Source organism: Schistocerca cancellata, chromosome 7 (assembly GCF_023864275.1).
Source record: "Schistocerca cancellata isolate TAMUIC-IGC-003103 chromosome 7, iqSchCanc2.1, whole genome shotgun sequence".
Lineage (NCBI taxonomy): Eukaryota > Metazoa > Arthropoda > Insecta > Orthoptera > Acrididae > Schistocerca > Schistocerca cancellata.
Genome location: NC_064632.1, coordinates 151,771,996 through 151,799,083, shown reverse-complemented (window position 1 = coordinate 151,799,083; position 27,088 = coordinate 151,771,996). Strand labels below are relative to the sequence as shown.

At 44.8% G+C, this 27,088-nt stretch overlaps 1 protein-coding gene across 3 annotated transcripts in view; it reads left to right on the top strand.

Moving 5' to 3' along the window:
- Window positions 1-27,088, top strand: part of LOC126092035 (nucleolar protein 4-like) — a 442,215-nt gene that overhangs the window by 232,492 nt on the left and 182,635 nt on the right. For all 3 annotated transcript variants that reach the window (XM_049907435.1, XM_049907436.1, XM_049907434.1), the window contains exon 2: window positions 23,660-23,711. In XM_049907435.1, the coding sequence (XP_049763392.1) occupies window positions 23,660-23,711 (52 nt within the window). The remainder of the gene's footprint in view (window positions 1-23,659; window positions 23,712-27,088) is intronic.

The following is a 27,088-nucleotide window of genomic DNA, read 5'->3' as shown; positions in this document are numbered from 1 at the left end:
TACCACCCGCTACGCACCCCAGTGTGGCTTGCGTTGATATAAACGATGACAAACTGATGATTAGTTCCATAAAATGTACAAAAAGAGTAACTTGCACCTCGAGAGTGCCATTGCGAGTTATGGATGGGAAAAACCAACCAGTTAAAACCTATTCCGGTATTTTAGCTCTGAATAACCGGTTTCGGTAATTAATTGGTCTACCGAGCGAGGTGGCGCAGTGGTTAGCACACTGGACTCGCATTCGGGAGGACGACGGTTCAATCCCGTCTCCAGCCATCCTGATTTAGGTTTTCCGTGATTTCCCTAAATCGTTTCAGGCAAATGCCGGGATGGTTCCTTTGAAAGGGCACGGCCGATTTACTTCCCAATCCTTCCCTAACCCGAGCTTGCGCTACGTCTCTAATGACCCCGTTGTCGACGGGACGTTAAACACTACCCACCACCCCCACCAATTGTTTGGTCTCGGTTATAAGAGGTGTTTATTTTTTACTGAAAACCGAGTAAAAAATACGAAATATCATTTAGCCCTAACAGCAGTGCTAAAAATTTTCGTTTTTATATGAACTGTTTTTAAAAAGCAGTAATTTTTATCTTTAAAATTTGTATTGGTTTGAAATATTGCGTTATTATAGAAAATGGGAATAGCTATCAGAGCTATTTTAACGACAATCCAGATAGAAACGAACAGCTGACACATGGCATGATATTTTCCAGTCTTTGTTCAATTTATATTTTTATAATGAGAAATAATAGGAATCAAATATTCCATGAACTGGTAATATTGAGCGGTTCTAATGGGTTGAGTTAGCGTGTACGAGGGTCACTCCAAAAGAAATGCACACTATTTTTTTTTAAATCCATCTTTTATTTTACATGTTTGAAAGTTTTACAGTGTCTAGATACATCCTTTAGGAACAATATTTTCATTTCTCCACATAATTTCCATCCCTCTCAACTGCCTTACGCCATCTTGGAACCAGCGCCTGTATACTCGCACCGTAAAATTCTGGACCAACCTGTTGGAACCTCTGTTTGGCAGCGTGCAGAAGGGAGTCATCATCTTCAAACCTTGTTCCGCGAGGAGATGATAATCACATGGAGCCAGGTCAGGACTGTAAGGCGGGTGTTTCAGTGTTGTCCATCCGAGTTTTGTGATCGCTTCCATGGTTTTTTGACTGACATGTGGCCGTGCATTGTCGTGCAACAGCAAAACATCCTGCTTTTGCCAATGTGGTCGAACACGACTCAGTCGAGCTTGAAGTTTCTTCAATGTCATCACATATGCATCAGAGTTTTTGGTGGTTCCACTTGGCATGATGTCCACAAGCAAGAGTCGTTCGGAATCGAAAAACACTACAGCCATAACTTTTCCAGCAGAAGGTGTGGTTTTGATTTTTTTTTTTCCTTGGGTGAATTTGCATGATGCCACTCCATTGATTGCCTGTTCTTCTCTGGTGAAAAGTGATGGAGCCATGTTTCATCACCTGTCACAATTCTTCCAAGAAATTCATCTCCACCATTATCACACTGTTCCAAAAGTTCGCTGCATACCGTTTTTCTTGTTTCTTTGTGAGCGGCGGTCAACATCCTGGGAACTCACCTGTCACAAAACTTTTTCAACGCCAACACTTGCAGTATTCTGCAAACACTTCCTTCCCCTATCCCAACGTAGCGTGACAATTCGTTCACTGTGATGCGTCTGTCAGCAGTCACCAATTCGTTAACTCTCTGCACATTGTCTGGAGAGTGTGCAGTACGAGGCCTGCCGCTGCGAGGACAGTCCTCAATATTGCCGTGCCCGCTTTCATCACGCAACCTGCTTGCCCACCGACTAACTGTGCTGCGATCGACAGCAGCGTCTCCATACACCTTTTTCAACCTCTTGTGGATGTTTCCCACTGTCTCGTTTTCACAGCACAGGAATTCTAAGACAGCACGTTGCTTCTGACGAACGTCAAGTGTAGCAGCCATCTTGAAGACATACTGTAACGGCGCCACTCACAGGAACAGGTTGAACTAAGTTTGAAAACAAGCGGGAAGGATGTATCTACACAATGAATAGCTTTCACACATGCAGAATGAAAACTGTATTTTTACAAAAGTTCTGTGGATTTCTTTTGGAGTGACCCTCGCAAAAAGCCGATGTAAGCGAAAACTGGTTTCTTCAACGATAACCGCCATTTCTGGTGTGTGTGTGTGTGTGTATGTGTGTGTGTGTGTGTGTGTGTGTGTGTGTCAGAGTCAGATACACGTAAGTATCCTGGCAGGTCCACAAAGAGGACACGCCCTTGGTGAGTGGCAACGCCAGGAAAAGAAATGTTATGGGAGCGGCAGCGGCTGCCTGGGCCAGTTGCTTCCTGAGGGGTTGTAGGAGAGAAGGGTGGTGTGGGATGCGACTCCGCCCCTGGCGCGCGTGCACCCATTGTTTTCTCATCAGCGTCCGGAAATGGAAGGAGCTGGCGCCCTAGCCCCGCGAGCGCAGATTGTATTTCTTTGGCGGCGGCCGGCACGGGGCTGTGGGGGTGGCGGCCGGAGCCTCGGCCCCAGCGGCCACCCCCGCGTCAGATTTCAGAATTATCGCGGCTGCCCCGCTAGCCTCCGCCCACACGGCCCTTCATCCTGTTACACCAGGAACCATACGCCGGCGGAGCTGCCGACCCGTCGCTTCTCCCGAGCTTTCTTTTTGTAAAGCTGCCAAAGAATTCCTCTGCACGTGCACGTTGCTTTGATCCACATATGCGTATGAAATTTGTAAATGTGATTGACTCGAGGACAGGAGTGAGTATTCATTGACGCAGTTCACAGTGAGCGTGTAAGAAGCTCACTTTTAAAAACAATTGTGAGTTGTCCTGGTAAACAGGATTGGTGAGCAAGCCATTTAGCAGTTCAGATAATATTGTCAGGAGGGTGTAGCAGCTGCCTGTTGGAGAGCAAAAGAATAATCAGACTTCGTGACGTTAATTGTACGGATAACTTATGTATAATACCTCTAGCTTGTGATACAGCTAAAACAGAAACGTAAACTCAATGACATGATATTCATCATGACAAAAGAAAACTTGCTATTAGCAGTAAATTGGTGCTGGAGAGCACATCGCACTATCAACAAGAAGCATGTAAAATGGAATGTATTACACACACACACACACACACACACACACACACACACACGGCCGCTGTGGCCGAGCGTTCTAGGCGCTTCAGTCCAGAACCGCGCTGCTGCTACGGTCGCAGGTTCGAATCCTGCTTCGGGCATGGATGTGTGTGATAGGTTGGTTAGGTTTAAGTAGTTCTAAGTCTATGGGACTGATGACCTCAGATATTAACTCCCATAGTGCTTAGAGCCATTTTTGAACTCACACGCAAGAATAAAATGGTTCAAATGGCTCTGAGCACTATGGAACTTAACGCCTGAGCTCATCAGTCCCGTAGAACTTAGAACTACTTAAACCTAACTAACCCAAGGACATCACACACATCCATACCCGAGGCAGGACTCGAACCTGCGACCGTAGCAGCAGTGCGGTTCCAGACTGAAGCGCCTAGAACCGCTCAGTCACAGCGGCCGGCAACACACAAGAATAATGGATCCTGTAAATGGCATAACTGAGCTAAGGCCACGTGGTTCAGTGTACAAAGGAAGTGACATAAATTCATTTAATTAAAGCGGGGCCTATTATGAATTTAATAATCTACACACTCCTGTGATATCATAAACAAGGAGTGAAATCATTTTGGCAACACTTGGCTGGTTTTACAAAGTGAACCACATGGTTCACAGCACAAAGCAAGTGGCATCAGTTCACTTAATTAAATCGGTGTCTATAAGAACTCAATAAGCAAAACACTCCAGCGATGTTTAAACAATGACTGAAAGCAGTCTGCAAGATTTACTGTTATTGTAGTGGGAGTAGGATGATCTGTAGCTGCGTGGTTCACTGCGCACAGAAGGTGGCATCAGTTCACTTAATGTAATCGTAGTCTATAAGAAATCAAAAAGCGACACATATTATCAGTGTTTTAGCAATGGGAATAGGATGCCCCGTAGCTATGTGGTTCACTGCACAAAGACAGTGGCATCATTTCACTTAATTAAAACGGAATTTCTATGAAATCAATTATTAAAACATTTCTGCGATAGCCGGCCTTTGTGGCCGAGCGGTTCTAGGCGCCTGAGTCCGGAACCGCGCTGCTGCTACGGTCGCAGATTCGAATCCTGCCTCGGGCACGGATATGTGTGGTGTACTTAGTTTAGTTAGGTTTAAGTAGTTCTAAGTTCTAGGGGACTGATGACCTCAGATGTTAAGTCCCATAGTGGTTAGAGCCATTTGAACCATTTCTGCGGTATTAGAAACAGTTAAAGAGCATTCAGAAATCCATTGTACATAGAGAAGACACACCAGATCCTCACATCGGACTGGAGTATACCTGGGCAGACTAACTGCTCTTTCGCAACCATCAGCAGAAGTGTTCTTTGACCATTGGCGATACGTCTGTCTCCCCACCCCCCACCCGCCTCTTTCCCCTAGCTGTTCCCGCCACGCGATATCTTATTATTTCCACCTTTGGCGGAAAAAAGAGGCTTCGACAAGCCCGAAACATTCTGTGGTCAAAGACTTGTTGCATGCAAACACAGACCCAAAGACATCGTGCACAGTTCCATTTGGAAGTTGACGGGATTACTGCAAGTCGCTGAAAGAGGAACTCATGTACGAGGACACTGTTACGAGATTGTTATTACAAAAGGAATGGGGAACTTCAAGCGTACTAAATGTTAGACATTTCCACAACTACATGTGTCTCATTTTCCTTTTAGGGTCTGGGAGAGCTTAATGCGGCTCGAGTTACGTAAGCTGCTGTAGATGCGTTTCGAGCTATTACTTGAGAATGACACGATAACCGAAACTGCGATCCTAAATAAGTACATACATTTAATAATATACCAGACGGCAAAGGTTGTCATTTCTAAAGTAGATAATATGGCAATAGCCTTACGCGTTGATCTGAAGTGGAGCGAACGTGTAAAATCTGTTCTATAGATAGGGAAGAGAAAAGGGATGTTTAACGCATCTGTAAAAGAGACCGCATGGAGAAATATCGAGCGCACTCTTGCAGTGCTAGAGTTTGGAGTCACCACGAAGTCGGCATGAAGTCAAGAGATCGAAGCAAATGAGGGACGACCTGCCAGGATTGTAATCTACCTTATTAGCAAACGTAACAAGGCTAGGGGAAGTCAACAGTCTACAGCAAGCTTAAAGATGGGAGTCTGGGCCCAGTAACAGCAGTTATTTTGGGGATAACTTTATGCAGTTATACGAAGTGGAACGAACGTGTCGAATCTGTACTAGAAATGGAGAAGCTGGAAAAGGCCGTCAGTCGCATCTACAGTATATACGAGGGGACTTCAAAATGTAAGTTACACGTTATTATGGCAGGTCAAGCAACTTTTCTTGTACCCCGCACTACTCTTGAAAATGACACAGATACATGACACTGTTTTACAAAGTAGTCACCAAGTCTCTGTAAGTAGCGGTCGGTACGTTCTATCAATCACTCAGTTCGTCGACGACAGAAATGCACCCTTTGGTCACGGAGCCATTCGACGATTGCTGGGTGAACGTCCTCATCGCTGAAAAATCGGTTTCCCTCCAGATGTTGTTTCAGCTTGCGGAAAAAGAGCGCGTGGACATTGCCATATGTGATCGATCTCGATATGACATATCTTCCGAATCAGCATCAGCCACATCTGTTCAGCCATAGTCAAATTGTTGGCGTCATTTGACTACGGCTGGACCCGACATGGCATTTGATCCACAGTTTTATGGTGAACCTTTGAGCTATTTAGACTTCCTGCTCACAAGAATCGTACTGCTCCGCGTACTTCAGCTGTGAAGACGTTTCCAGTTGCCGTGCTATTTCAGTCGCCCGCTGTGATGCACCTGTTACCCGTACTGCAGCAGAACTGTCTCTGTAGGAATACCAGAACATGTGCAACTCTTGTTGCGTAATGATCTTAGCGTGGGGCACCAAGAGAAACTTACCTTCTGGAGCCCCTGCATGGGAGACCACGTGGACCGATATCGCCCATACCCTTACACTGGTAGAGATTTTGAAATCATCACCAAATCGGCCTACAGTTAAAGATATCGAAGGAACTGAGCTGACAGTAACTCCGAAACTTTCAGTAACTCCGGAACTTTCACCTGCTCAGTACCCAAGCTCCGCAGCCAACAGCAGTACTTTGATATCCTTCTGGTCAGTCCCTGCAACATGTCGATAAGCCACATTGTAGGAGTGTAGCTATTTTATACAAAAGAGTATCGTAAAATTTTATTACAAATTTTTTTTAAAAGAAGATATATTTGAAGCGTGACGAAGGGTGGCGTAAAAGAGAGAAAGTATACAATAACGAGCTTCAATTGCAACTTCCTTTATTGAAAAGATACTTTTCAGCTTCGTACGAAACACACTTTCGTAAGTGCAGTCTGTTCATCTCACCATTTTGTCATTGCTCCTTTTTACTCTTGTCTTTTTTTGATTTTTGTAACAGAATCTGAGCCGACACTATTTCTTGGAATGTAAAATAGTATGTAGTCTTCTTAAGTTACGCACAAATATGCAAGATTTCAGGTAAGGAGTGAAAACGAAAATGAAAACTCATGTGCAAATTTGTCGTTCTCCAAAATGTAGAAGACCAAATGTATGTACCCGCTCTCCCCCCCCCCTCCCCTCCCCCAAAGGGCAAGTCGCGGAGTTTGGGTAGGGGTATTCGTGAATCCTTCGTCGTCCTTCTCTGAGTTGCAGTGTTTTATGTCTCCCCCTTGAGGGACGCCCTGTGCAGATTGTAATCTGCCTTGTCATCAAGCGTGACAGCGTTAGGAAGTTGCTGAGGGAAGTTAAATGGGAAGCAGGAAGGTGTTTTGAAATGTTTCGGCCCGGGCCCCCGCGCTACCTGCGGAGGCCCCGCCGCTTTCACGCGTCATTAGCGACCCAGCCTGAGACACCCCACACCAGCTAAACACCTGCCTCTCTCGTTGCGCAACGCACAACACCAGGCTCCACGCTCCACTCTGTTCTGACCTTTGTTTCCAATAAGACTCGACACGTTCGTGCTGGGCCTAAGTTTTATTTACCACTCGCTGTGTGGCACCGATACTGTGGATAGTGTAGCCTCCACCGCCTGTGCTCTTTCATCGAGTCTGACGTAATATTCTGGTAATGTTACTGCATACTATCAAAAAGAACGTTTCCAGACCTCGCTTATTTTCAGTCTTCAATGTCGTAACGGTCTACAAGTGTGTGGTAATTATCAGGGAACGGTTTCTCAGGCTTTCTCTGCGTGATTGGTCCCGTAACTCACGAGATGTTGTCTCCCAGTCCTCGCGAAGATTCTCTAACTCATCCTTCGAGGTTAGTTCTGATGGAATCCTTCAATGCCCCCTCTAACCTTTGTAAATTGCCAACCTTCCAATGTTTTATTGTCGGTTGCATTATCGCCGTTTTTGTTTGTTGTTGACACGTGCTGTTGACACTTGTTGGGTCTCCTAGATCGCGTCTCGTGAACTACGAACTTTTTTTCTTCAGTATAGTAGAAAATGTGTTCCCAGATAAGTGTTAAAAAAAATGGTTCAAATGGCTCTGAGCACTATGCGACTTAACTTCTGAGGTCATCAGTCTCCTAGAACTTAGAACTAATTAAACCTAACTAACCTAAGGACATCACACACATCCATGCCCGAGGCAGGATTCGAACCTGCGACCATAGCGGTCGCTCGGCTCCAGACTGTAGCGCCTAAAACCGCACGGCCACTCCGGCCGGCAGATAAGTGTCAGTGTTAACCATCCTAAGCGTGACGAAATTCTTAGTCGATTGATGGAGTAAGATGTCAGTGATATAGATCAAGAAATATACGAAAAAGACGACTATTTTACAATAGCCAGTGATCGCAGTTCTGCTAGCGGAGGATCATTCACAGAAAGAACTTTAGGACAATTGTGATAGGGACGTTCCTGTTTCTCCACTGATGTATTTAATGTGTTCGTTAAAATCAAATGTGTTCTGACGGACGATAAAGAAAAATGTAGAACCTAGCACTGAATGTCAGTTTTACAGATTTTTTTCTTGTATCTTTGGAGCGAAATTTTTATGTGCAGGTTTAAACCCTGGAATTTAGTTTTATACGAAAGCTTACTTGCTACAGGGATACTACAATTTTTCCGAACGTAAAATCCAGGTCTCCAACAGTTTGTTTATGTATATTATTTAAAAAACAGCAAAAAAACTATGTGGTTTTGTATGATAAAAAGTAAAATTCTGCTGTCTATATTTAGTACTACAAAATCAACAACGAGTATTTAAATACCACTTAAATAATGGCAAAAATAAATTCTGTATAATTTAAATTAAAAATTTCAAACGATTTGACCCTAAAATCTCGGTTAAACTTAGGGGTCCCAGAGACCCCAGCTCGTAGTATAGTTACAGAAAAGTCACCTCGTGAGTTAAGGGTTAGTGGTGTCCTTTCTTTAGGCTGCTCAGCTGAGTTGTCAATTCGATTTTATACACAGTCTGGTTGGGAATCCAAGCGGGGATTAAAAATAAAAGCACAGCTCATAGCAGTGAAGAAAGAGGAAAAACGTTACGTTCCACAGGGAAAAGGCAAGGAAAGCAAAGTTCCGCGTTCTTGCACTACACGGGCCAAGCAGGTCTGATCAACTGCCGAGTCATCCTCTGCCAATGAAGCCGTCAGGATGCGGTATGGAGTGTCATGTGGTCAGCGCACCGCTATCCCGCCCATTTTCAGCCTTATACACCTTAGAGCCGTTACTTCTCATTCAAGCAGCTCCTTTTCCAGACCTCCCACCAAGAAATATCCCTAGTGCTACCAGGAACCTAAACCGGGTACTTTGCATAGCAGCCGAACATACTGACCACTGAGCTAGGGAGGCAGACGAAGGGAGCGGCTTTCTTCTTTAAATTATTCTACTCACGTGACTCGCAGCTATAACAGCAGAACTCCCAACCAGCAAATAAGAGTACCAGCTCTCATCATAGCAAAGACGTTTCCGGTATTTGTGTTTGGATAGCACAGAATTTGTACCAATTATTATTACAATAATTATAGTTTGAAACCGACAACATCACTATTAGATGATGAATACCAACTCAGCTATGAGTACAGAGACGGCTGGCGAGGGTGAAAATGGCACCCTTCTCTTGAATAAGTATAAAGAATCAGTAAAAGAAGGAAATGAATCTGTGTCATTGTTTACAGTGTTCTCTAACTATTTCGACTAAGCTTTTCACATGTTTCTGCACTGGCACATAATGAACAGCTACATCTATACCCTGTAAACCGCTTTATTGTCTATGGTGGAGGGTACTTTTGGTACAACTATCATTTTCTCCCTTCCATCATCTGTTTTCGAAAGGCTCGTGTTTCCCTATTCTTCTTGGAACGTACGCTCTCGGAATTTCAAATGTAAATATCACTCTGCAATATTGTCGCGCTAATTAAACGACCCGGTGACGAAACGGCCTAGTCTCTGTCTCTTCAATTAAGCGAGCTTATTAAGGGGCTCAGACTGATGCGCAAATTCAAGAATCGGCCTTATGTTTTGTAAGCCACTTCTTTTGTAGATGTTTTCATTTTCTAAAGATTATTCCAATTAATTCAGCCTGGTTTCTTCTTTTCCTTCAATTTGTTGCGAGGGGCGTTTAGTAAGTAATGCAACAATGCTGGTTGGTTTTATTCACGATTCCAATACGGCATATTATTGCCCACTCGTTTGGCTACAAACCTCTGTTTTTCAGCATAATCTCCTTTCAGTGCGACGGCCCTATACCACCTTAGGTCTGGGAAGGCCTCTGTGCCCGCACGGTACCACTCTACTGGTCGACTTCGGAGTCACCTTCTTGCTTGCATCAATAACCTCCCCATTAGCCACGAACTGCTTCCCGCGGAGTGCATCCTTCGTGGAGGCAAACAGTCGGAAGGTGCGAAATCCTGCATGTAGAGTGGATGAGGCAGAACAGTCCAGTAAAGTTTTATAAACTCGTCTCAGGTACGCAGACTTGTGTGAGACTTTGGGGTTGTCACCGGGAATGAGAAGTTCGTTCGTGATTTGTCGATCACCTCGAATAAGAGTGTCCGCACGTTTCACAGCTGTGTGCGGCCGGCTGGCACGCGAGAGATCGGAAAGGATTGCGCGACCTTGTCGCGATGATGACAGATGTCTTGCCCAACGACTCAACGTGCTTTTGTTCCCTGTCAGGTCTCCGTAGACACTCTGCAAGCGACTCCGAATATTTGGGAAGCTTTAGTTTTCTGCCAAAAGAAACTCAGTGACAACTGTCTGCTTGGAACGCACCTCCGCTGCAGACATCATTTTGAAGACTACGTATAACACCGCCGCCTATCGGAAGATCATGAAACTATAGGGTCACTCATACATGTGGTGTTGTGCTGTTATAGCCTATACGTAAGTAACGCCGTCTCCTAAGAGACTACCTACAAACTGCACCCAGGCCGTCGTCTCTGATTTCGAACATCTAAACATTTATAATTTTAGCGAAAAAAAGGCATTACAGACTCGGGAGATATCTGTATCCAGCTACCTAGACACAGGGAAGAGAAATGGGGCTGCGGAGGCCAAAAAACAAAGAAATCTTAGTTTTACTGAATAAATAGCCTTGTCTTGTAGGCATATATAACAATTTGGAAGTATGTGGACTCTGTAATAACTAACATGAAAATTAAATTGAAGGATTTTTGAGACGAATTATCTACGGCACGGGAACAGTGTCGCAATTTCTTATGAATAACTCTGGTGTAGTCTTGCAACAATTATCGGTTGCCCGTTCTGCTTTGAATAACCTGCAGACATAGATGCCGTAGCCCCGTATGTGTCTAGCCAGGCCGACACAGCTGACGTTGCCAGCGCAGAGCCTCGGGGCCCCACTATTCTCCGATAGGATCTGCTTTATCTTGTTGACGCCTGGGCCGGAGCTTCCAAAGTAACGCCAGACATCCGCCTAGCCCGGAGGCTGAACTTCGCGGTACAAAAATACCCCCTCCCGACACCTTGGCTGATAACGTCTCTAGGCGTAGCGCTGTTATCGGAAAAAATCGGGTAAGACAGCATAAGGCAATTTATTTATCTGTATCAATAAAAGCTGCTTCACGTTTTCTAGTTGCTTAATTTCCATTTCCGCTTGTAGGAAACTTATAACCAAGCTGGAGTGAAGAAGAAACGCGCTAATAATTCAATAATTTGCAAAATTGATGTATTTAAACCAGATTGCTAGCTAACGTCTGTTATTAGGATTCGTGTGAATATGAAGAGCATAAAGCATGCTTTCTACCGCTGTGCAAGATCGGCGCATTTTGGGAGAATTTTCGCTTCTAAAATTTATATCAGTTGATGAATAACTACTACTTTTGAAATCTATCAGTCCTCATTGCGAGTGTAGCATTTCGCGAAATACAGACGTGCCGAAATATACATATAGCTCATTTAGCTGCGTAGCAGTTAGACCGAAAATTAGTGTTCTGTCACTATCGAGGTCCCTTTTTTTTTTATTAGCGACAACGTAATTTCGTCTTGCTACTGTCGAAGGTCGCTATTTGCAGATGGCTGTTGGAATAATGGCACTGTACACTGTCCCTTATAACGAGATGACATCTAATATTTAATAAACTAAAATGCTTGCATAAAAATGGGATCGGCAAATTTCCTGGTTAATGTGAGAACATACTTTATTGCAATCACGCTGAGAAAACATCAGAAATTGTTTAATAAATTGTTATATGTATCAAAGGAGAAAGGAAAGAATATTACTCTTTACCTTACATTTCAAGGAACCATTCCAGAACTTGCCTTAAGCGATGTACAGAAACAACGGAAGATAATCCAGACAGGAATTGAACCACCGTCCTCTCAAAAACAAGTCCAGTGTCTTAACCACTGTGTCATCTCGCTCGCACGTTGAATACAGGGTGAACCAGAACTCCGGCGACAAAATTTCGGAGGCTGTTAAGGGGTATTTTTATTAGTATTTCGGTATAAGAGACCTGTGGTTACAGGGTAGTAATGTAATTGTGATTTGTTTGGTTTGTTGGTTCAAAATGGCTCTGAGCACTATGCGACTTAACTTCTGAGGTCATCAGTCGCCTATAACTTAGAACTAATTAAACTTAACTAACCGAAGGACATCACACACATCCATGCCCGAGGCAGGATTCGAACCTGCGACCGTAGCGGTCGCCCGGCTCCAGACTGTAGCGCCTAGAACCGCACGGCCACTCCGGGCGGCGTTTGGTTTGTTACCGGAATTATTTTTGTTTCCGTGAAAAAACATTCACTACAGTGAAAAAGTCTGTAACATGAAATTACCAAAAGGTACTAGCACGAAAGGATCCGGTTATTCGCGTATGCCCATATGCAGATGCAAATTTTCTGTGATGTGGTTGTAATCGCTGCGGAAACATCGGCATGCCGCTTTTCCATTGCATTTTCTTTGAACACGTAAACGAAATGCATATCAGTCGATTGTCCATCAGTAAACCTATCCATACTGCTGTGTACTACTACTAGCGTACAACTAACACAACCGGAAAAACAAACCAGAGACAGGATCGAGCAGTGTTGAACGCAAGCTTGAGGGCCAGGAATAAAGTAGGCTGTGCTGTTGACAACAGGAAGTACCTTGAGTGAGTGGAACAAATTTGTTCCCAAACGAGACACACAGCGCATACAGTCATCTGCACATCTGTGCATTGTTTTCAGTACAGTACAGACACAAAACTAACTGGGACAAGAAACGACACGAAACGCAATAACTCTGCAACGAGCCGCCAGAGACCGTGGATGCCTTATGCCAAAATACTTGTTAAGCTGTCAGGCATTACAATACATGTGACGTTAAACTTTGTTATTTCGGCTGAATCCGGCTTCGCATTGCCGATTTAGCCGATTTTTTTAAAAATTTTACGTATTCGCAGAATGATTGCCATGTGCTATATTATCGCAAGAAGTTTCTTGGAAAAAAGTGCCATAGTTTAGAAAGAAGGGCACGATCAGAAGTTAATAGAAAGTTTAGTTGTACATTTTTCACTGGCCGCCAGCTCTTTGTTTTTATTTTTTTATTTTTTGCTATTTTATCAAGACGTGCAGTCTTCAATCTCTATGGTAGGTTGTTCAACGCACAAGTGGCCCTATGTTATAGTACATTGTTTTTGGAATTACAATATAAAGTCATTTATAGCAAAATAAGATACTTTAACATAATGCCTAGGATACCATGAAAATGGTTTAAACCGATCCCCAAGTAAGTAGAAGAATCTTTTTTTTTTTTTTTATTTTTTGTAAGTTCTATGGGACCAAACTGCTGAGGTCATCGGCCCCTAGGCTTACACACTACTTAATCTAACTTAAACTAGCTTATGAAAAGAACAACACATACACCCATGCCCAAGGGAGGACTCGTACCTTCGACGGGGAGAGCCGCGCGAACCGTGGCAAGGCGCCCTAGGCCGCACGGCTACCCCGAGCGGCTAGAAGAGTCTGTGCCCTATCTGTTTACCAGAATTTTATTTCTATTTAACTCACTTTCAAGATTCCACGACTGTGTCTGGCAGAATTAGTGTGTCGCCAGTCCCTTTTTGTGCACCCTAACCTAAGAAGCTACACGACATCTATCTCCAGAATGAATTTCTCCTCCACAGCGGCGTGTGCGATAATTTGAAACTTTCTGGCAGATTAAAACTGTGTGACGGACAGGGACTCAAACCTGGGATCTATACGTTTCGTGGGCCGGTGCTCTATTGACTAAGCTCTCCAATCTCGAGTCACTGAGGTACTGTGGAAGTAAAGCTGTGAGGGCGGGTCGTGGCTCGAGTTTGGATAGCTTGGTCAGTTGAGCACTTGCCCGCGAAAAGCAAAGGTCCCATGTTCCAATCCCGGTCCGGCACACACAGTTTTATTCTGCCAGGAAGTTCGCGTCTAATCTGCTTGATACCCTACGTCTATTAGGTCTCTCAGAAGTATTCGTGTCGTCATAAGCCAGAGAGTTTACGAGCGTTACCCATGTAACAGTATTAACTGCCCCTCAATATACTATCGTTTGAGGAAAACCTCGTCTCCATACATCGAGTCGAGAAAAAAAGGGATGTTATTTCTTGCTCAAGTCACTCTCTAGATACAGTTGTACCTGAAGTTTGTAAGGTGGCACTGCTGATTGTCACTGTGTAACAAGTGCGAGCAGAAAGTGCACGGCGTCCAAAGACGAGAGAGAACGAACCGGCTGGGTTTGGTTTCCGCGGCTCGGCGCGGCGCGACGGCCTTGCGGAGCCGCTGGGCGAGAGATCAGCTGGCGTTCCAGTTGGGAAGCCGTCAGGTGGGAACGCCGCCCGCCTTCTGGTTTTTGCAGCGCTGTCTCCTTGGCCCACAAGCCGCGTCCGGCAGGACCACCGACCAGCTCTGGACCCGTCCACCTCTGCGGCCGAGCTTGCCGCTGCCGCAGTACACGACGCGGACCAAATAACACACGATGTACAGCGTCAAATATTATTTTCTTCTCTCCGTATCGTTTCTTCCACTACAACAAACATAATGGGTGTTTCAAAAAGATTTATCTCATCACAAAACAATTCATATGTTTCACGATGACAGCCATCAAGTCTTCAAATTTGACCTGGATTTCGCAATCTCCTTCTTAGAAATCGTCTTGCACAAAGGCGCCATCTGTTACATCGTGCCTCCCCACAAATGAGATGTACGTCAAGGAACTCTGTTAGAGTGTAATCAACCATTAAGAACCTGTAAACATCATAGAAACATTCATATAAACACAACATAACGTAAAGAAAAACATTGCAGCTGTTTATCCATAGACGTGGACACTGCTACCAGTAATGCATACTTACCCTACCCAGCAGTAAGATGCAACAGTGTTACAAATCGTATTCCAGTGACTACGTGTTGTCCAAGAAGCGGTCAAGACAACTGTAAAATTAGCTCGTTTACATCCCCACCCAAAAACTCCAGCCTCAAGGAAGGTAGTACTTCGGATATATTACACTCTGAAAAAAATTGTGTTCTAGTATTCATTCCATTCCATCAGCGGCCGATTGATAAGCAACCGTTTTTCATGATTATCTTAAAATAAGACAGTCGCATTTGCAACTGTGACTTTTATTTTTAATTTAGTCACGGGCGATAAGTGATTTGCAACGTGGGCTAGTCATTAGACGTCATCCGAGTAGCAGATCCTACCTAACTCGACAGCTCATGATGTGATAGTGAAGTCGAAACGCCGGCCGCAGTGGCCGAGCGGTTTAAGGCGCATCAGTCCGGAACCGCACTGCTACTACGGTCGCAGGTTCGAATCCTGCCTCGGGCATGAGTCTGTGTGATGTCCTTAACTTAGTTAGGTTTAAGTAGTTCTAAGTTCTAGGGGACTAATGACCTGAGATGTTAAGTCCCTTAGTGCTCAGAGCCATTTGAACCATTTGAATTTGAAGTGGAAACGCGAAAGAACAACAGCTAAACCAAGACCTGGCAGATACACGATGTCGGCGGAAGAGATAATCATGAGTTCCAAAGTACCACCAGCACTATTAGCATAATGATTGTGTGGCTCAAATGGCTCTGAGCACTATGGGACTTAACATCTATGGTCATCAGTCCCCTAGAACTTAGAATTACTTAAACTTAACTAACCTAAGGACATCACACAACACCCAGTCATCACGAGGCAGAGAAAATCCGTGACCCCGCCGGGAATCGAACCCGGGAACCCGGGCGCGGGAAGCGAGAACGTTACCGCACGACCACGAGCTGCGGACAATGGTTGTGTGCATAGGGAGTTAAAAAGAATGATGCATAATGGTCGAGCGCTCCTCATAAGCCACACATTTCGGTACTCAGTGCCACTGGACAGAGAATTACTGGAAACGAGTTATGTGGCGTGATGAAACACGCTATACTCTGCGGCAATCCAATGAGCGGATGCGGGTTTGGCGAATGCCTAGACAGCCGGCCGCGGTGGCCGAGCGGTTCTAGGCGCTTCAGTCGGGAACCCCACGGCTGCTACGGTCGCAGGTTCGAATCTTGCCTCCGGCATGGTTTTGTGTTATGTCGTTAGGTGATCTGATACTGTATTTTCAGTGTATAACGAAAATCACATTGAGGTGACAAAAATCATGGGATAGACGGATGGCGGTAGCATCGCGCTAACAAGGTATAAAAGGGCAGTGTATTGGCGGAGCTGTCATTTGTACTCATGTGCTTCAGGTGAAAAGGTTTTCGACGTGATTACGGCCGCACAACGGAAATTATCTGATTTTGAACGCGGAATGATAGTTGGAGCTAGACGCAGGGGACATTTCATTCCGGAAATCGTTAGGGCATTCAAAGTTCCGAGATCAACAGTGGCAAGACTGTGCCGAAAACACCAGATTTCAGCCATTACCTCTCCTACCGGACAACGCGAAAGAACGCAGTGGCCAACAGTCTTCACTTAACGACCGAGAGCTGCGGCGTTTGCGTAGAGTTGTCAGTGCAAACCGACAAGCAACACTGCGTGAAATATCCGCAGAAGTCAGTGTGGAATGTACGACGAACGTATCCGTTTTGACAGTGCGGCGATGTTCGGCATTAATGGGCTATGGCGGCAGACGACTGACGCAAGTGGCTTTGATGACAGTACATCGCCAGCAACGCCTCTCCTGGGCTCGTGACCATATCGGGTGGACCCTAGGCGACTGGAAAACAGTGGTCTGCTCAGACGAGGCTCGATTTCGGTTGGTAAGACCTGATGGTAGGCGTCGAGTGTGGCACAGACCCCGCGGAGCCGTGGACAGAGGTTGTGAACAAGCCACCATTGTTGTTGACTCGAAATTGTTATGTTCGGGTACGTGGAGACCATTTGCAGGCATTCAGCTAGAGAATTTTTATGAATGGCAATGTGCCATGTTACCAGGCCACAGTTGTTCGCTGTTGTTTTGAAGAACAAATGGTTCAAATGGCCCTAAGCACTATGGGACTTAACATCTGAGGTCATCAGTCCTCTAGACTTAGAAATACTTAAACCTAACTAACCCGAGGACATCACACACATCCATGCCCGAGGCAGGATTCGAACCTGCGACCGTAGCAGCCGCCTGGTTCCAGACTGAAGTTCCTAGAACCGCTCAGCCACAGCGGCCGGCGTTTGAAGAACTTTCTGGACAATTCGAGCGAAGATCGTCCGACGTGAATCCCATCGAATGTTTATGGAACATAATCGAGAGGTCAGTTCGTGCACAAACTCCTGCACCGGCAACACTTTCGCAATTATATATGGCTACTGACGCTTTTTGGCTCAATATCTCTGCAAGGGACTTCCAGCGACTTGTTGAGTCCGTGCTAAGTCGCTGCACTACACTGGGCAAAATGACGTCCGACACGATAGGAGGTATTACATGACTTTCGTCATGTCAGTGTATGACGAATATCGCGTTAACTGAACAACAACAAAAAATGGTTCACATGGCTCTGAGCACTATGGGACTCAACATCTTAGGTCATAAGTCCCCTAGAACTTAGAACTACTTAAACCTAACTAACCTAAGGACATCACACACACCCATGCCCGAGGCAGGATTCGAACCTGCGACCGTAGCAGTCCCGCGGTTCCGGACTGCAGCGCCAGAACCGCTAGACCACCGCGGCCGGCAACTGAACAACACTCACTAGTCGCCTAGAAGAGGGAACGTGTAAATAAGCTGTCTTTTCGTAAAGTTCAGTACACGACATGCCGCGACAATGCGGGCGGCGACAACTTGTGGGCGCGACCTTGAGCGCGGGTCAGCGCCGGCCGCCGGCAGCACGCCCTATTTATTCGGCCTTTTCGGTCCGACTGCGGCTGCGGCTGGCGCAGATAAGCTTGGCAATTACAGCCACCTCTCGGCGCTCCCCCCGCGCAATCATAAATTGTCTCAGGCCGCGGACTCCCCTCCTAACTCTCCCACCCCCACCCACTCCCCTACACTCTCGCGGTCGCCGTTAAAGACGCGGAAAATTGATAGATGCAACAGGTGGGCCATCTCGCGGACTCGCGCGCCTGCCAGTCGACCTGAGCGTATCGATCTCCACACACACACACACACACACACACACACACACACAAGTATTCGTATCTGCATTGCTATTATGGTATTGTATATACGAGACGCATTTCCGACTGTGTCTCATTGAAGGAAACTGTGGCACGTTTCTAGTAATTCTATCGCTGTCGCATAACAGAAATACGGTGTTGCTACATCTCTTTCGAAGAGTAGTACACCCTCCTCTTTCATGTTTCTTTACTTGCATGTAACCTGGTCCCTAACGCTCCTGCATGGTGGCCCTCGACTCGGAGGTAAGCCTGTTCGAATCCTGGTGATTGAAATTTTCGCTGCGAGTATTTGGCCGGCAAGGGGATGAGAGGTGGTGGCGTGAGGTTCCTGATCTCCAGTCTTTGTGCCAGTGTCCTCCATTAAAATACAAACCTCTGCGCAGTATATCACGAAGAGATGGCCTGTTGTGTGAGGAAGTTAAAATCGGCGGCCCTCTTTCTGGTCTTTTTAATTTTTTTTAATTTTTTTGTTTTTGAAGCCACCAGTCGTATGACTGGTTTGATGCGACCCACCACGAATTCCTCTCCTGCGCTAACCTTTTCATCTCAGAGTAGAACTTGCAACCTACGTCCTCAGTTATTTGCTGGATGAATTCCAGTCTTTGTCTTCCTCTACAGTAACTACCCTCTATATCTCCCTCTAATACCATGGAAGTTATTTCGTGATGTCTTAACAGATGTCCTACCATCCTCGCCCTTCTTCTTGTCAATGTTTTCCACATATTCAAATGGCTCAAATGGCTCTGAGCACTATGGGACTTAACATCTGACGTCATCAATCCCCTAGAACTACTTAAACCTAACTAACCTAAGGACATCACACACATCCATGCCCGAGGCAGGATTCGAACCTGCGACCGTAGCGATCGCGCGGTTCCAACCTGAAGCGCCTAGAACCGCTCGGCCACATGGGCCGGCCCACATATTCCTTTACTCGCCGATTCTCCGGAGAACATCCTCATTGCATACCTCGTGAGTCCACTTATTTTTCAACATTCGTGTGTAGCACCATACCTCAAATGCTTCGATTCTCTACTTTTCCGGTTTTCCGACAGTCCGTAGTTTGCTACCATACAGTGCTGTTGTCCAAATGTACGTTTTTCAGAAATTTCTTCCTCAAGTTAAGTCCTATATTTGATATCAGTATACATCTTTTGACCACGAATGCCCTTTTTGCCAGGTCTACTACGCTTTTAATATCCTCCTTGCTCCGTCCGTTCTGGGTATTTTTGCTGCCTAGGTAGTATCAGAATTCCTTGGTGTTGTTCAAGAGCAGTAAGCTGTTCAAGAGCAGTAAGCTATGTACCGGCACCGGCTTTCACCCTGTTCCTTCTCTCATCGTCATCTTGATCACAACACCAACACTACACTATACACGCATTCGTTACACTTACCTATGCACAACAGATCCACATATAACACAACTATCACATACTCGCAATGAAGGGGGCTAGTGTGCGCGGAGGAAGAACACTCTTTCTGCCAGAAGCCATATACAACCCAGTGGGATACTCCAGCCAACAGTGTCCGACGACTTTCATGTTTATGTTTTTCTGAAACGGACCTCCAAGAATCTTGCAGCAGACGCAGATACTATCTCGAAACAACGTTACCGTTTCCACCAGCCCCTGGGCAATACAGTTACCGGTAGGAATCAACCAGAGGAGGACACTGACCGACTTGATTGGTGTCTTTCATGTAGAACTAAATTACATGGCTGAATCTGTTTTTCTTAGCGTTGTGCCGGAAATCATTAGATTTCCTACAAAATCATGTGCCTAAAACTTCAGGTTTCAAGAAACAGGGATTTTAATTTTAGTTTCCTAAAATGAATAATATTATTTCATTTTCATGATCGAATAACTCAATATCTAATTTTAAAAAAGAAAAATTTTAATTCTGATTTCAAGAATGAAGAATTTTCATTTAAAACTTAAAAAAGATTGTTAACAGAGGTTTGCCCAGTGCTGCTCTACGTGAAGGTTCCTGGTTAGACTCCTGGCGGTGGGGGAAATTTTTTACCGCCAGTATTTGAACGGGAAAGGGAGGAGAAGTATAGCTCATGACCACCGGACTTTACGCCAATGTCCTAGGCTAAATTTAAAACCTCGTGAAAGCGTCTCATGGAGTGAAGCATGTGGCACAGTTGATGGCGATTCGTTCGCCGTATCGAGGAGCTACGATCGGTGGCGCCCTTTAGTGCTTTTCGAAAGTTGTAGGTTATTTTCCGGCACCGGGTTTCTCGCTCTCGTCACTGACAACACGAACACGACACTAAGACTCCAAAAGCACTAATCGTATTCACTTGCACACTGTGCTATTGCGCACAAACAATGAAATCATTCCAGTAAGACTGCTGTGCTTAACTCTGGACATGTCCCGGTCAGCCACGCCGGCCGACGTTTTCCTTCCTATGTTTCACGGGAGTAGGTAGTGCTTATGTTAGTGTACACTTGTCTTTAATTTGTACGGGATATTCCTTGAATTTAGGAGATGGCTTCAGTCGAATTCAGAGAGCAAACCACTGTAATATTGGCAGGTGACAAGAGTAATAAGTTCCCTATAGAGCTATAGATGTAACGAAGCAACATAAATAACTAAAATTATGACAAAAAAGAAAGAAAAAAATCTCGATACTTACATCCAATCCGAGTTCAGACTGAGTTATTAGCCAGGAAATCACCACTGAGCAGAGAGATGCCACGACTTTTACGTAAGTTGCTAGGCACGTTGAGATATTAAACTGAGAAGCCATAATCATGGGAAGGATTGTCCCATTTCAGGATATACCATGTATGACGTCCGAATACTGTGCCGCATGGTGCGAGTTTAGACACGGTATCTGAGCAGTTGCAGACAGTGAACAGAGCAGCAAACCTTGAGTTAGCCGACTTTGGAGGTGGAATAATAATCGATACAAAACACTGGATCACAGTATATCGGAGGTTACACTGTAATAAGTTTCAAAGGTCAACAGCAGATCTTCAGAATCCCAGAGATAATATCCTCACGCGTGTAAACTTCCGCACAGAAGACCACAAGCGTTTGACGAAAGGAAATAATGGCACCTCCACAGGGCTGCACGGGGCGGTCGACGGCCTACCATGAGTCACATCCCAGCGAGTTGAATTTGGAGCGTCAGCATTCTATTACTACCGGGAATCTACGGAGACAGATACATCCGCACAGGCTACTGCAGTAGAAGAGTGCCTCGCTATATCTACACCTACATTTGTATGCTGCAACATCTACATCTGTACTCTGCAAAACACCGTGAAGTTTATGGCAGAGGGTACGTCCCATTGTACCAGTTATCAGGGTTTCTTCCCATTCCATTCACATACGGAGCGCGAGAAGAATGATTGCCCCTGTACGTGCTGCAATTATTCTAATCTTATCCTATGTATCCTTATGTGAGCGATACATAGGTGGCTGTAGTATATTTCTAGAATCCTTATTTAAAGCCGGTTCTTGAAACTTTGTTTGTGACATTCTCGGGATAGTTTTGTGTCTATCTTCGAGAGAGTGTGTCAGTTCAGCTTCTTCACCATCTATGTAACAAATTCCCATGGATCGAACAAACCTGTGACCATTCGTGCTGCCCTTCTCTGTATACGTTCGATATCCCCTGTTAGTCCCATTTGGTACGGGTTCCGCCATTTGAAAAATATTCTAGAACCGGTCGCACGAGTAATTTGTAGACTGATTGCACTTCCCCAGTAATTTTACCAATAAACCGAAGTCTAACATCTGCTTGATCCACGACTGAACCTATGTCCTCATTCCATTTCATATCCCTACGAAGAGTTACACCCTAGTATTTGTATGAGTTGGCCGATTCCAAAAATGTTTTCTTGATATTATTGTCATATGAGCCTATGTTTTTTTTTTTGTCGTTTTGTGAAGTGCACGATTTTACATTTTTCAACATCCAAAGCAAGTTGCCAGTCTTTGCACCACTTTGAATTTTTATCAAGATGTGACTGAATATTTATGCAGCTTTTTTCAGACAGTACTTCATTATACAGTAGATGACTGCACCATCTGCAAAAAGCCTGAAGTTACTATTAATACTGTCCGAAACGTCATTAATGTACAACATGATCAGCAAGGGTCCAAACATATTTTCCTGAGCCACACCCGAAATTTCTTCTTCATTTGTCGGTGACTCTCCATTCAAGATAATATGCTGCGTTCTCCCTACCAAAAAGTCCTTAGTCCAGTCACAAATTTCACTTGATACCCCATATGATCGTACTTTTGACGATAAGCGTAGGCATGGTACTGAGTCAGATACTTTTCGGAAATCAAGAAATATACATCTACCTGCCTGCTTTGGTCCAAAGCTTTCAGACTGTAATGGGAGAAAAGTTGGCTTCCATATGATCGATGTTTCCGTAATGCATGCTGTTTGGCATGGCGGAGGTTGTTCTGTTCGAGATACATCATTATGTTTGAGCTCATAATGTGTTCTAATATTCTACAACAAATCGATGTCAAGGATTTTGGACGGTAGTTTTGTGGATCACGTCTACTACCCTTCTTGTAGACGGGTGTGACCTGTGCTTTTTTTTTCAAGAACTGGTCACGGTTTTTTATTAGAGACATCTACGATAGATTATAGTTAGAAGGGTGGTAACTAATGTGCAAACTCAGCATAATGATAGGGATTTCATCGGACCTTGAAACTTGGTTCCATTTTAACGATTTCAGCTGTTTCTCAGCACCATCGACACCGATACTTATTTTAGCCCGGTTAGCCGAGCGGTCTAACGCACGGCTTCCGGAGTGGGAAGGAGCGCCTGGTCCCCGGCACGAATCCGCCCGGCGGAATTGTGTCGAGGTCCGGTGAGCCGGGCAGTCTGTGAATGGTTTTTAGACGGTTTTCTATCTGCCTCGGCGAGTGCGGGCAGGTTCCCCTTATTCCGCTTCAGCTCCACTATGTCGGCGATTGCTGCGCAAACAAGTTTTCCACGTACGCATATACCACCATTACTCTATCACACACATAGGGGTTACACTCGTCTCGTGTGAGACGTTCCCTGGGGGTGTGGGAGGGGGGGGGGGGCAACGGGGGCCGAACCGCACAATAACCCTGGGTTCGGTGTGGGGCGGCGGAGGGGTGAAGTGGACTGCGGTAGTCGCCGTGGGGTTGTGGACCACTGCGGCTGTGGCGGGGACGGAGCCTCTCCGTCGTTTCTAGGTCCCCGGTTAACATACATACATACAGTACTTATTTTGCTCTTAACATAACACCAACTGCCTTCCTAAGACTTTTTGCCACTCAGTGTATACTGTAATATTAGAATTTTGGGTTCCTACCAGCTTCATGTTTAGCTTATCTTCACAAAGAGAGGACTCCGATACAGCATATCACAAAATTTTGTTACTCTAAGCCTAGATCAGTAAACTAGTATATTTTGTCTGTGGTTGCATCAACTACTCACTAAATTCACACTATTCTGACTGAAATTCTAAAGCATTTTCTTCTATTCGCAGGACAACGTGTCGACACCGGAACCCGAGATGCCTGACGAGGAGCACTTTCAAGGTAAGTCGTTTTTCAGCATATTGAGTTTCAAAAATTAACTTTTAGAAGTTCAAATGTGTGTGAAATCGTATGAGACTTAACTGCTAAGGTGATCAGTCCCTAAGCTTGCACACTACTTAACCTAAATTATCCTAAGGACAAACACACACACCCATGCCCGAGGGAGGACTCGAACCTCCGCCGGGACCAGCCGCGCAGTCCATGACTGCAGCGCCCTAGACCGCTCGGCTAATCCCGCGCGGGTATCGAGTTTCTGGGGCTTCTGTAATTACCTTGCAGTTACACACTGCGCATTTGTCGCCAATAACAGGAGCAAAATGCTTAAGGAGGGAAAATCAAGTAGGTGGTGATATGAAAACAGGATTACTGCCGCTACTATAATTTTCTCGTAGTTTACAGTTAGTCACTACACATTCGCCGTTAGTAAGAGGAATAGAAAGCTTAAGGGGAGAAAATCAAGTACGTGGTGGTATGCAAAACTACTAGTGTGATATTCTGTTAGACAGATAGGCAATCATCAAAATAATTATTCGAGGTAGCAGTGGTGTCACCAGTAAACGGTCGACATAAGCGAATTCCCGAGTCACGTATGCAGAAACATAGTGACTAAATGAAACCAAGGGGGGTGTTGCAGCAAGTATTCTTATGGGTTGGAGCTTGTGTTGGATGGATTCCGTATTTCCAATTTAAATGCGGAACAGAGTACTGATGCAATGCTAACTTTTCCCACAAATAACAAATTAAGTCATTACAAACAGTAAGTGCAAACATACCCATAAAAGAACGCAACGTAGCTTACAGATTACAATTTGAAAGTTGCCCTGCCTTGTACGTCACGAACAAAATGAACTACCCGCGTACGGCATAAAGAAAAGACAGATATGTATTCAGGCTTTAAAAAATGTTAAATAGCCAACCATACATAGGACAACATAAACACACTGATTCGTGTCCAACCCGAAAAAAATTGTCTGAATTATTTGAAATAATTGTGCACAAATTAAAACTCACAGATAAGAACGATCTCAATCAGCCACAGATTTTCCATCACTTTTGTGAAGATACTAGCTGACAAATCCGGCGTTTCTCGGGTATTCATTGGCGTTTCTCGGGTATTCATTTTGCCAATTTTCTCTTAGAAACGAAAACACAAAATGAACTATGTTTGCAATGTAATATCCCGGACAGTTTCTGTTCGCTGACCGCAGCTGTTTCTCATGTGTACATGTTTCTTCATAGGTCTATAGATTGCGACTACGCTTCGCAGTTCAAACCCGTCAAAAGCATTTCCTTAAATTGACTCGACAACATGAGTGTCTTGGTAGTAAAGAATAAATATATTAAAACTTCATGCATGACGCCGAATTTTTTTCACGCATCTCAGTGTTTATGACGTCATATCTCTTGAACTATATGTCGTAGGATGATATATTTATATCGGTACCTGCAGCTGCATATATGTCTTCTGTGTGCAAAATGTGTTGCGAGTAGAGTTAGTAGCATTTAAACGTCATACATAAGGTGGCCGGTTTTCACGCATCTCAGTGTTTGTGACGTCCTATCTCCTGAGCTATGATAGTTTGGTATTTCTTACCTCCACGGCGACTATTGCCAGACAGTAAGGGATGTGTGTACCACGTTTCTTTGAAGTCACCCCAGTGGTTTAGGAGGGGATGTGGAAGACACACACACACCCACCCACACACACACACAAACACACACACACACACACACACACACACACACACACACACACACACATGTTTATAATATGTATGAATTCCGACCTCCACAACGAAAAACGACAAATTCCAACGATCATAATCTCATACAGTGTACACATCACCTGTGAATTTTACGGAATGTCATTGTCTTAGCAATATCAAATGGTTCAAATGGCTCTGAGCACCCGGCCGGCTTAGCAATATCCAATTCACAGTATGCAAACGTGTAATAGCTTTGTATTTGATATGGTGTGGACTTGCTTAGGTTGTAAATGTACTTAATGGCTGAAGATGTTGCGTAAGGCAAAGAAACTAAATCTCAGTTTACATATACATGGTTTTTCAGAAATCCTGTTACAAGCTTCGTGGGGTTTTAGAGGGGACTTAAGTTTTGATGAGGGACCCACGTCCAAAAAAGTACCGTTTGATATAAATAAGTATGAAGGTCGAATCATTTTCAGATCTACCGCTTACGTTACCCACACATGCCACATTGTTGCTTTTTGATCCAGCACTTGGACTAATAGGCCCCGCCATCTAATACGTTTTGTGCGAGTTGTAGTACTCCACTCATTCCACTTGCCCGGGATAACATGCATTGTATTTGTGTTAATTGTCTATCACGGTTCTTCTTTACCTCGATTTATTCCTCCAGCTAATGTATCACAGTGATTATCATGAAAATAAGGGTCACCAGTGCCTGTGTTGTTAAGTAGTACGAGTACGATGCAACACATGATTGACGAAATACGGAAGTTCGGGTCTGTTCGTGAAACATGCTCGGATAGCCTAGTGGTAAGGCAACCGCTGGCGATAAGTGGGAAATCCGCGTTTGAGTCCCAGTCCGGTACAAATTTTCACTGTCGTCGTTCCATTATACAGCGATAACATTTCATGACTATCATTATTACTCTTTCCGGTAGAAACATGTTCCATTGTAGTGCAAGAAGCCTTTGGTGGAAGGTTAGGAAAAAAAAGAAAAAGAAAATAACGAGAGCCGAGTGCAGTAAGTGCAGACTTCTAGTATGCAACATGACCTTTTTTTTCTAGATGCGCTGCTGTTGTTACACTTTTTTCTGTTTTTCCTGTTTTGCTTTATCTTTGTTCTTTATAAGTAAATGAAGTCTTTTCTTTCTGTTATTATTCTGGCCCAGGCGGGCCAATAGGAACTTACCGACTACCATGTCATTCTCTCCCAGTGTCATAATTCGGATGCGGCACGGAGGGACATGGGGGTCAGCATATCTATCTTTCGGCCCGTTGTCAGCTTTTCTTGATCTTGGAGCCGCTACTTCTCACTAACGTAGTTGCTCAGTTGGTATTGCGAGGCTGAGTGCTGCCCGATCCAGTCTATTCGCCATGGAAGAATCCCTGGCAATCCCAGCAACCGAACCCGGGTCTTCTGCATAGCAGCCAGACACCTTGATCCCTGAGCTATGGAGGCGAAGAACTTTTCTTTCCGCCTTGTTCGTATCTTTTAGTGGTTGCGCTAACGCCGCTGTGCAGCCAGAAAAATCGGTGACACGTTGGGCGTAAGCTTCCCACGTAAAATAAAGGGTCAATCCGTCTTCTCCACAGGCAGTGTCATTTTACCCAGAATTCCACTTATCGCTGTTCACATGCAGCACGTTCGCGTCCTTCGCCGTACGAGTG